General features: G+C 36.8%; 2 protein-coding genes across 15 annotated transcripts in view; one reads left to right on the forward strand and one right to left on the reverse strand.

The window, feature by feature from the left end:
- LOC308194489 (uncharacterized protein) overlaps positions 1-9,319 on the reverse strand; it is a 251,907-nt gene extending 242,588 nt beyond the window's left edge. For 3 of the 12 annotated variants that reach the window (XR_013950581.1, XR_013950582.1, XR_013950583.1), the window contains exon 1: positions 9,268-9,301. The gene's annotated coding sequence lies outside the window, so the exon portion shown is untranslated. Of the gene's footprint in view, positions 1-5,737; positions 6,190-9,267 lie in introns of those variants that run through there. The other 9 variants (XR_013950586.1, XR_013950570.1, XR_013950571.1 and 6 more) reach the window with 7 other exon arrangements.
- GLRA3 (glycine receptor alpha 3) overlaps positions 1-9,327 on the forward strand; it is a 92,263-nt gene extending 82,936 nt beyond the window's left edge. Inside the window, exon 9 of one of the 3 annotated variants that reach the window (XM_080590497.1) lies at positions 6,155-9,327. In XM_080590497.1, coding sequence (XP_080446623.1) covers positions 6,155-6,457 — 303 coding nt within the window. In that variant the 3' untranslated portion in view covers positions 6,458-9,327. The remainder of the gene's footprint in view (positions 1-6,154) is intronic. The other 2 variants (XM_080590496.1, XM_080590495.1) reach the window with 2 other exon arrangements.
- Positions 9,328-12,373: the final 3,046 nt, after the last annotated feature.

Raw genomic sequence — 12,373 nt, forward strand, 5'->3', positions numbered from 1 at the left:
CTAGTGATTTGATTGCACTTCAGAAGTCCAAACATAGATGATTCAAAAATTTTTGGATATGTTTCATTTCAGATAAATGTTGACAGAATAGAACATGTATGAATAATTTCTGTTTATGATAGGGCAACTGAAGAATTTCCAAAGTCTATTCTCTTTGTAATTAAAAAGACATGCTTGTTGCAAGAAATATTTACTTTTACCAGGTAACCTTAGCAACAGTCAGATGATTGAATGTCAGTGCTGGAATGCCCCTGGGAGGTCAATGAATCCATTTTCCTGACCTAAGTCAGTATCAGTTATACCTAATTCATCCTAGTCATAAAAATCCCACAATCTCCCCTGCAGTCTATTCCAATGGTTTACAAAGTTATTTTTTAATCATGTCTTTTCTGGCCTTTCATGGCTTATCTAGAAAGAACACAGAGAACAGACTACCTCATTCCTTCATTTATAACTTTCCATTCAATCTTCCTTTCTTTAAAGGACATATTTCTACACTTTCATCGATTGTCATTCTCTTTCCCTGGAAATTCTCCTAAGAATTCCACGTAGTTCTCTAAAAACATGCTTTCTACATAAAAAGTAACCAGTAACAGCTGAGTGCAGCCAAAGGATCATCTTATGCAAGTTATATAAACTTGTTTATCCAAACCAGTTTGCTGTTTGCCCTTTTAACAACAGCATTCATCCATAACGAGATTGTGATCTTCCATAACTCCCAGTTCTTTCTCCAGAACTACTGCAGAGCCATTTGCTTTCAATCTTATGTTTGTGAAGTTGATTACTCTGTGCTAAATGTAGTACCTTGTATTTGCAACTACTGAGCCTCTCTGAGTCCATTTTTTGGACTCTTTGTCCAAACTGTGGCATTAAAATTTAGTTATAAACATATGCTCAAATAGATTTGCTATTTTTTTTTTCAGAGTTTGCTATTTTTCATAAATCTAGTCAAAATAATGGGTTATTGTTTCACAATGCTGATTAAAAATTTAGGAGATACATATGCTCTTAAAAAGTGTACTTGGAGAAAAAAAATACTGTAAATGACTGTGGCAAACAAAATAAGAACAGTTGAGATTTAAGGAAAATTATAGAGTTATATGTAATGTAATTATGTACAGAGCTAAATCAAGATATTTTGGCATCCAAAGCTCATTTGTTCTTGCCGTTTCCCTCATGCTTTTTTTACCTACAGTCACTGCCTCCTTCTTGCACCACCTCAGTGCAGTATTTGCAGCCTCTCTTCCTAAACAGTAACAGCAACACCAAAGATGATTCTTAGGTATAACTGCACCCTCTGGCTACTGCTTTTATTGTTGTAATTATGGAACTCACTCAATGATTCCAAACAACTGAAAAGCAAATTTATTTTTAGAAGCTCAGTACAATTCCCACAGAAGTAATAAAAATTTTAACCGATTTGAGGAAATCTGGGATTGTGTTACAAACACACTCATAAATAAAAACAGCTATTGCAGCATAATATGCAACCTATCAATTGCTATTTTCCAATAGGCATAACAATAGGTATAGGAGATTTTTCCAAAAGTGTCTAATTTCTTTATGATTACAGAAATAGCAAAGTACATCCTGAGAACACGAAAATTTTCAATCCCAATTTAAGATTTCATTTAGTAGTAAGCATATGATCTACAGTGCTTTGACTCTGTCAGGAAAAGAAATCTGGCCAATGAACACAGTAGTTTAAAAAAGATTACATTACTGATGGGATGGAAATATTTTTTCTGAATGAATGAATATAAATTGTTAATTTAAATTTACTCTCCTTTAGGTCTTGAGAAACAAGAGGAAAAAAAAAGTCAGAATTAAAAGTATCACACAGGAATAACGAAACATACATATAATCAGTGCTTTTTCTTAGTTGCGTTTACATTGTATGGGGAAAAACAAAACCAAACCAAAAAAAAAAAGTGTACTGATACTGAAAAACACAAATTTTAGACTAGCTTTTAATATAAGATACTTAGTTTTCACGAATAGCAAATCTTTTAATTCTATTTTCAAAAATCTAAAGAGCACAGTATCTTTTGTGAGGAAAATAGGCATGCAAACTAGATTGTCTTTAATGGTAATCACACCTCTTTTCTTTTGTTTTCTTTTTGGTCAACCCATCCGTTTTGATGAAAGTTTTTTGAGGGAGTTCTTGATGGAAATGAAATCAATGAATCATTACAGCATAGCAATGGCTTGAGATGTGCAGGACCTATAGACGGGACTTTGCCTCAAATCTACAGTACAAATTTAAGGGTAAAATATGAAGAAGATGTCCCATTTGTCAAAATGTGATATCCAATCATTAACAGAGGCCCTGTTCTTTTGTCTGAAATAATGTCTTCCCATGTGGATTCCATACACCTTCATTGCTACCTGTATGTGATGGCGTGAAATGTTAAGAAAGGTACCTGTTTTGTTAATTTTGTAATACATTTTAGTCTGTTTAAATCTGGATTAAAACACAATATTAAAATTTTACTTTCTGCAACTTCAAAGGAACAGTGACGTCAGTTCAAGGAGAAATCAGCTGGTACGAGATTAGTATTTAAAACCAAGTTGTTTGCAATGCAGAATAATTCAATACTCAAAAATAAACAATAAACATATACTGTTCAAATAACCAAAGCCACAGCTTAAAATAAATCCTCAAGTTGTTACCAAAACCTACAGTCAAAACACTACAGAGATATTGTTAGTACTTATGCATATTATTCCTCTAGAGAAATGTATTATTAAATATACGAACAGAAAGCAGCATAGTCAAAAGGCCACAGAAACCAAAAGCTATTACTTTATAGCTGAGTATTTTGCAGAACAATGTTGATAAGAAAATAAACAAATTGAAATTATATCCTTTAGGCCTTGAAAGAATTCTAGTTTTCTAAATAAGAAATGTTATCTGAAATTATTGCTATTATTTAATGACAGTAATTTTGATACAGATAGTAAAATATTTACATGTACCTGTATGCAGAATAACTTCCAAATTGTTAGATCCAAAGCAGTATGCATGAAAATCACATTCATAGCAAAGCTTTATTGAAAGTCTTTCCTACTAAAACTTTAAAAGCTTTATCAAAAATCAGAAAGAAAAAAATAATTTTCTTTATTGATTATGCACTAACCAAATACACAAAAGACCAAAAAAATAATAATAATAATTCCTATTGCATTTTTAAGAGAAAATTTTCAACCAAAATGCAATGGACTTTTTCAGGAAGCTTCACTGTCCAGATGCTCAACAAGGAAGTATGGGGTTCTTTAATGTTAATCCATTATATGATTTTAACAGTTGTGGCCTCAGACACATGGATTATCAGAAATATTTCTAGTCAAAAAGAGGGATTGTAGCCAAGTCAATTTATAAATCAAATGGGGTATCACTGTAATTTTATATAAATACCTTCGAAAAAGCACTCAGAAGTTATTATCAACAATAATAGTAACTGCATCTTTCCTGCTTTTCAAGGGCATCCTTAGATATGAACCTGAGGCCAAATTAATGCTTCTTCTGCATTATGAACTGGCCGAACAACTTGCAGAACTACATCCTGGATACACTAGCTTGTACCCCAGAAAAAAAAATATATGGTGGTACCTGGCATGTTACAATGCTCTGGAAGGTGCCCTTTGCTGTATATCCATTATTGCTCTTGCACTTTGGTCTGACTTGGCAGACTCCAACCATCCAGCCTGCCTTCATCAAAAACATCATCCAACAGACACTGGGCAGAAAAAGTAGACTCCTACAAGGACCATCACATCACCTCCTCAACAGCAGACAGTGTTTCCAAGCAGTCTGCTTGCAGACTAAGTTCAGGTTGTCTGCAGGCAAATAAATAAGAAGAGACCTGGCCTTTAAAACAATTCTAGGGGAATAACTCAATTCAGGTAAGCATAGAGCAGACACAGTAAAGTCAAAGCAGAGTGCCTCATCCTAAAAAACTCATCCAACAGAGAGCTGATACTCAGCAGAATTATTTTATAATTATTTTGAGCTGATGCAGTCATAAGCATTATTTTCTGGAGAAGCATAAAGAGGTTAAAACCCTGAATCACAGATTTTTTATGTTTAAAGGTGCTTAAATGGACAGTTTAGAAAAAATTCTCACACTCTATGTATTTGTAAATTCTGTTAACTGGAATGACCATTGCAACTCTTCTGGAATACAGATACTATTAAAATGTTATTTCCCATTCCTTTCTGAGAAAAAAGGAAGTTGCTGTAGTAATTTGCTATTTGTTTTATCGCGTCATCAAAAAATCATCCCATCATTTTGTATTTCTGTTATTCATCTCCGTATTGAATTCAGTGATTTTTCCTCCTCCTTTGTTTTCATGTTAATTTTTCTTTATTTTTGTTGTTAGATTTTTTTATGTGAGAATTACAATACAGATTCAATATACAGTAGTTTCAGTGAACTATAGTAGTCTATAAGTTTATGCACTGTACATATATGAAAAAGTGTAGCAGTTTGGTGATAACTACAGCCATGCTGGATGTTCGTGCTGTGTGAAAACCAGTTCACTTCAAACAGTAATTTATCTTCATTCTCTTGTAGATAATTGATTCAGCTAATATTGATAATAAACTTTACTGAATTTTTTTAAAACAAAAAAATTAACTATGTTTCTTCTAGCAAGGTCTGCTTAATTAAAACATTTAATATGTTTAGAATTAATTCTCCATTCAAAAACATTTTTTGAATTTTCAGGCATTTTCAAAATGAAAAGCTTGGAAGTTTGGATTTAAAGTGTTTGCTGAGAAATTACATTGATAAGTGTAAGAGGTATAAATAAAACAAAAATGTTTCAGAATTACTAAAACAAAACAATAATTATTTGACTTGCTTCGGTAAACAATAATTTTCTACCTTTTTATTTTATTTTAAGGTGGGAAGAGTTTCAAAATATCAAAAATTCTCTTTCAACAGAAAAATTGACTGCTGCTCAGCTCTTTTTTATTATTTATGAGAATGATTTTCCAAAATACTTATTTAAGTAGTAACATATCTCTTTTATTTTGTCATTCTTTACAAAAGTCTAGAATCTTAGAGCAACTAGGTTGAATTAGACATGAAAACACAAAACCCTGAATTTAAAATTTGTCATTAAAAAAAAAAAGTGAATGTCATCAAAATCATAGAACTACTCTTGAGTAGCATACATAGTAGGAGAATATGTTGGAACATATTTCAAACCAAAATTTGGCTCTGGCTTTACAGTCTATGTATCACCCTGCATTTGTACCTCCTTTATTAAGAATATTTACAACCAGGTAAAGAGAAGTATGAAAGGTGTCTCCAAACGAAAACCACACTCTAGGAATGCATGCTATGAAAATTTATATATCTTCAGACCACCTACATTTGTTTTTGTGATTTAAAATCATTTTCTGTTTTAGCTCTCCAAATTCAGAACGTCTTTGCCAGATTGCACCTTACTTGTCAAGAGAATGGTTCAGAAGAAAAATCTGGCCTTTAGCTTTCATTCATTTTATTTTAAAGCTTATTTAAAATATTTTTAATATATTAACTTTATTTTAAATAGTTTGGTACTATTTCTATTCTATTCTAAATTAGGACACTTTACATACTATTCTGCTTATCTGACATACAGGGCACAATAGAATGAAGGCATATGAGTAAGAGTCACTAACATACAAAATCAAACAGGCAGAATTCTCACTAGTATTATTAACGAACATTGTTACCGCTTGTACCTCTAAAGGCCATCCCATATTGTCAAGCAACATACAGAGTTAATGGCTGTTGTCTGAAAGACCAGTGTGCAACTTGCCCAGTTGAAGACTGTAGATGTTTACTGTAAATGGGGAAAATGAAAACCAATCAGAATAAATCAGAAGTTGGGTGTTGATTACCATTAGTTTCCTAAGCTAGTAAACCAGTTTACTAAGCTTTGTCTTTTCTCTAAATAGATTACGGAGTCTATAAACAAGCAGAAAAATTCTGGGCTTGTTAAATCTGATGACCTATTTTCACAGACACTTTGATAGGGCTGAAATTTTAACCAGTTAAAATAAAAAGGGGGTTCAAAAAGTCACCATGCTAAAGGTGCAATACCTGGTATTTAGTGGTTGGTACGATTTCTGTAAAAAAAAAAAAAAAAGTAAAAAAATCTTGCCTTTTTTTTCTTTTTTGTACAACAGGATGATGACGTACGGGAAAGCCAATTCAGTTTTACAGCAGCATATGGAGTGGGGCCATGTCTGCAAGCAAAAGATGGAGTGACACAGAAGGGGCCTAATAATCCTGCTCAAGCTGCACCAAAGAGCCCCGATGAGATGAGAAAGGTATTCATCGACCGAGCCAAGAAGATAGACACAATTTCCAGAGCTTGTTTCCCACTAGCCTTTCTGATTTTCAATATTTTTTACTGGGTAATTTACAAAATCATCAGGCATGAAGACATTCACCAATAACAAGATTAAGGCTTGCAGTCCATACAGATCCTGCCATGATCAACAGGAGGCCTTCTGTTAGAAGCGTGTAAGTGAGGAGCAATTGGGAGACCTAAAAACACTGGGTGGGGGGAAAGATCCTGCATGGATTGCAATACCCAGCCAGAGTGAAATGGAAGACTGACAGCAGAGAAGACACATCTGCTTCTGCAAACTTTCAGTGTCAAACTAAACATTAACAACTCATTGTAAATCACTCTCTACTGAAGCTTTACTGCCAAGTGTTTATACATACTGTTACATAGTGGTATAATTGTACAGTACTCTTTGATGTTCCTTACTTACTTTTTTTTTTTTTAATTCTGGTGCATAAAAAACAAAAAAAAAGAAAAAAAAAAAAAGAAAAAAAGATCCAGCATACTCTAGGTAAAATCCCACCTTTATTTAAATTTTAAAACATAATGACAAATTACTTATTTTAATTTAGATTTTTAAGGACTTGTCTTAAGGACAGGATCTGAGGTTTTGCAATGAGCACAATTGGCACATTTAACTTGTATAATTTATTCAATAAATTTCATATTATCAATCTCCTAGAAAGTGTGTGTTGAAATAATCTCAGCCAGCACAAGGTATTTACAGCTTGATAGTCTGCTTATCACATGGAAAATATATCAATATTTGCAAAGTATTGATTCCTCTAAAGGACTTTTTCTTTCTTCTAATTACCTACACTTTGATAATTGAATCTTTTTAAAATCCTTTTTATATGTTCAAAGTTTTTTTCCTAATTGATAAAACTCATACAGCATTGGAGATAGAAAAACTACATCAAAATTTTGCAATGCTTTATATTGATGCAGTACAAAGAGATCTTGAATCAAAACTAAAAGCAAATAATCAACTCCTTCAACTGAAATATTAGGAGGATGGGTACGCCTCTGTTTATCGATATAGATTTCCTATGTGTTACATATGTCACAGGAGGCTAAATTTAAGAGCACATCAAGTTTATTTAGCATTCTTTGAAGTATATGTATATGATTTAGATATTGGTTAAGAAGTACTTCAAAACTTTTTAAAAAATTGTAACTCTTCTGAAACATGAAAAAGGATCTGAATGGTCTTTCACATTAATTGCACTTCATATAAAAAATAGGATAAAAACTGTTAGAACTCAGAGACATTTTCCCTCTTTAGTATTAAATAAGTCACATTAGGGTTTTTTTGGATTATAACACAATAGATCTCATTTATGACATAGCTTGCAGGCAAGTGTTTACTCTTGCCAATCTTGTCCATTGAAAAACAAAAACATGCTAAGATATAAATCTCATATTTAGAATTACTCGTTACTTTAAGTCCAGTAGCTGAGGCTGTTTGTCATTGCAAAATATTTTTGTTTTGAACGTGTTTTAAATTTTTGCTTTTGTTATTGCTCAGAATGTGTATACAAAAGCAAAATACAGCTGGAGGCAAACATCTGGTGCACTGCCAAAGGCATGCTGCATATGAAGTAATAGAAGCAATGTGACTCCACACTGAGGATTATAACATAGCAACCTTGGGTTTGGTTGAGTTTGTTGTTGTTTTCCTCCAAGGATTAGTTAGAGAGATTCTAAAATAGTAGCTCTCAGATTTTGTTCAGCTGTTTCAAAAAGATGTATACTCCTCCAATATTTTTAAAACAGTATTATTTTTTATAGTTGTGTTTCATTTATGATATGAAATTAATTCAATTCACTTTAAACAATTATTATTTGGTGAGGTGGTGTTTTGTTTTCTTTTTTATTTCTTTATGTGCATGTTTCAAAAAATCCTGTTCATTTACAAACACAGGTGCTGATCCATGAACTAGTGGCTGACATTTCAGTTGGCTTATATTTCTTTCCTTTAAATCGTCATAAACTGTATGATATGAAAAGGGATGTTAATTTATTTCTGCTACCAGTGAAGTTAGTATTTTGTTTAAGGGCTGTTTGAAGTACTGGACTCATAATCAAAAGGCAATACTAAAAAAAAAAATGCATTATCTAGCAGGCTTATCTCAATTTTTTTTTTCCCTCTAAAACAGCTGACTTCTGTTCAATAAAGAATTCTTAATTGGAGAGATAAGTGCATAAGTAATGCTGGCCAGATCAGAGTAACTCCTAGTTATTCTAGTTTCTAATGCCTTGTTCACATCGTCTCTTTTCCAATCACTCTGTCTGTTGCTCTCACACATGTAGCACTACCTTGTTTTGAAAATGTTAACTAATTTGAGTAATGCAGAGCTAAACAAATTTAGCCCTAATTTCTTTCTCCACTCTTTAGGGCTGAAAAAATCTGTGCTTACTTACACGAAATCTTGAGAGCGATAAAAGAGAGATTGAATTACAACACTGGCAAAACATGAGAGAGTCAAAAGGAATGTAGAACTGTTAAGCAAGAAGGACAAGTTCCTTGCAGTGAGGGGGAATAACCCTTGTATCATATTTCTCTTTGACTGGAATACGCTAATCTAAGAAAAAAAACAGAGCATATAACATATATACAATAAAAAACATAAGACTACATTATAATTTTCTAACCTCCTAAATGGATTGTTACCTATATGTTGTGGTTTAACCCGGCTGGCAGCTAAACACCACACAGCCGTTCGCTCACCCTCCCCCCTCCCTCTCTGGGATGGGGGAGAGAAACGGGAAAGTGAAGCCAGTGAGTTGAGATAAAGACAGTTTATTAAGACAGGAATATAATAATAACAATAATAATAATAATAGTGATAATGATAATAGTATTAATAATAATAATGTGTAAGAAAACAAGTGATGCACAATGCAATTGCTCACCACCCGCTGACCGATGCCCAGCCTATCCCCGAGCAGCCGGCCCCCCACCCCGGCCAGCCACCCCTATATATTTTTTAGCATGACGTCAGATGGTATGGAATACCCCTTTGGCCAGTTTGGGTCAGCTGTCCTGGGTCTGTCCCCTCCCAGCTCCTGCTGCACCCCCAGCCTGCTCGCTGGCAGGACAGAGCGAGAAGCCGAAAAGTCCTTGGCCTAGTGTAAACACTGCTCTGCAACAATTAAAACATCAGCATGTTATCAGCGCTCTTCTCATCCTAATCCAAAACATAGCACCCTACCAGCTACTAGGAGGGAAAATTAACTCTGTCCTAACTGGAACCAGGACAGATATCCACCCCTTATTCCATACCATTTATGTCATGCTCAGGTTACACTCTTTTCAATACATTCTAATTAATCACCATTTTCATCTATGATATATAGCAATCATGGTAGTGATGACATACAGTATTATATAATAATTAACATACTACAATTCAACTCATGGGCTATTCTCACCCAGTATCAAATCCCCTTGAGGTACACACCGGACCTCCCCATTCTTTTGCATTACCCACCAAGCGCATCCAGGTCCCTGAGCAAAAGCAATTCCACGAATGGGTTTGCCTTTTCCTGAGGCAGGAGTAGCCCAGACTGTCTTACCCAGCATGTTTCTTACGTGCACTACAGGAACTTTATCCCCTTCTACAGTGCGTAACAGGTTTGATTGGGCAGGTCCAGCTCGATTGGCAGATCCCCTAGTATTGACTAACCAGGTGGCCTTTGCCAAATGTGTATCCCAATTTTTGAATGTCCCAGCACCCATTGCTTTCAGTGTAGTCTTCAACAGTCCATTGTATCGTTCAACTTTTCCAGAGGCTGGTGCACGATAGGGGATGTGATACACCCACTCAATACCATGTTCTTTGTCCCAAGTGTCTATAAGGTTGTTTCGGAAATGAGTCCCGTTGTCTGACTCAATTCTCTCTGGGGTGCCATGTCGCCATAGGACTTGCTTTTCAAGGCCCAGGATAGTGTTCCAGGCGGTGGCATGGGGCACAGGATATGTTTCCAGCCATCCGGTGGTTGCTTCCACCATTGTAAGTATGTGGTGCTTGCCGTTGCGGGTTTGAGGGAGTGTGATGTAATCGATTTGCCAGGCCTCTCCATATTTATATTTCAGCCATCGTCCTCCATCCCAAAGAGGTTTTGACCGTTTGGCTTGCTTGATTGCAGCACATGTTTCACAGTCATGAATAACCTGTGCTATAGTGTCCATGGTCAGGTCCACCCCTCGATCGCGAGCCCATCTGTATGTTGCATCTCTACCTTGATGGCCTGAGGTGTCATGGGCCCATCGGGCTATAAATAATTCACCTTTATGTTGCCAGTCCAGGTCCACCTGAGCCACTTCAATCTTAGCAGCCTGATCCACCTGCTGGTTGTTTTGATGTTCTTCAGTAGCCCGATTCTTGGGCACATGAGCATCTACATGGCGTACCTTTACAACCAGGTTCTCTACCCGGGCAGCAATATCTTGCCACAATGCCGCAGCCCAGATGGGCTTGCCCCTGCGCTGCCAGTTGTTCTGCTTCCATTGCTGTAACCACCCCCACAGGGCATTTGCTGCCATCCACGAATCAGTATAGAGATAGAGAACTGGCCACTTTTCTCGTTCAGCAATATCTAAAGCCAGCTGAATGGCTTTCACTTCTGCAAACTGACTCGATTCACCTTCTCCCTCAGCAGCTTCTGCAACTCGTCGTGTAGGACTCCATACAGCAGCTTTCCATCTCCGATGCTTTCCCACAATACGACAGGACCCATCAGTGAACAAGGCATATTTCTTCTCATTTTCCGGTAGCTTGTTGTACAGTGGGGCTTCTTCAGCACGAACCACCTCCTCCTCTGATGATATCCCAAAGTATTTGCCTTCTGGCCAGTCCATAATCACCTCCAAGATTCCTGGGCGACTGGGGTTTCCTATTCGAGCCCGCTGAGTAATCAGTGCAACCCACTTGCTCCATGTAGCATCAGTTGCATGACGTGTAGAGGGGACCCTTCCTTTGAACATCCAGCCTAGTACCGGCAGTCGGGGTGCCAGGAGGAGCTGCGCTTCAGTACCGACCACTTCCGAAGCAGATCGAACTCCTTCATATGCTGCCAATATCTCCTTTTCAGTTGGAGTATAGCGGGCCTCAGATCCTCTGTATCCCCGACTCCAAAACCCCAGGGGTCGACCTGGAGTTTCCCCAGGTTCTTTCTGCCAGAGGCTCCAGGTGGGACCATTCTCCCCGGCTGCGGTGTAGAGCACATTCTTTACATCTGGTCCTGTTCGGACTGGCCCGAGGGCTACTGCATGAACTATTTCCTGCTTAATTTGTTCAAAGGCTTGTCGTTGCTCAGGGCCCCATTCAAAAGCATTCTTCTTACGGGTTACTTGGTAGAGCGGGTTTACAATCAGACTGTAATTTGGAATATGCATTCTCCAAAACCCCATGACACCTAGAAAAGTTTGTGTTGTGTTTCTTTTTTGCTAGTTGGTGGAGACATAGCTGTTATTTTGTTGATCACATCCATTGGGATTTGACGACGTCCATCTTGCCATTTTATTCCTAAAAACTGGATCTCTCATGCAGGTCCTTTAACTTTATTCTGTTTTATGGCAAAACCGGCCTTCAGAAGGATTTGGACTATTTTCTTCCCTTTCTCGAAAACTTCTTCTGCAGTGTCACCCCACACAATGATGTCATCGATGTACTGCAGGTGTTCAGGAGCTTCCCCCTGCTCCAGCGCAGACTGGATCAGTCCATGGCAAATGGTAGGGCTGTGTTTCCACCCCTGGGGCAGCCGATTCCAAGTATATTGGACTCCCCTCCAAGTGAAAGCAAACTGTGGCCTGCACTGTGCTGCTAGAGGGATGGAGAAAAATGCATTAGCGATATCAATTGTGGCATACCACTTGGCTGCCTTTGATTCCAGTTCATACTGGAGTTCTAGCATGTCCGGCACTGCAGCACTCAGTGGTGGCGTGACTTCGTTCAGGCCACGATAGTCCACTGTTAGTCTCCACTCACCATTAGACTTTCGCACTGGCCATATAGGA

The sequence above is a fragment of the Anser brachyrhynchus genome, assembly GCF_964034855.1.
Source record: "Anser brachyrhynchus genome assembly, chromosome: 4".
In the NCBI taxonomy this organism is placed as follows: Eukaryota; Metazoa; Chordata; class Aves; order Anseriformes; family Anatidae; genus Anser; species Anser brachyrhynchus.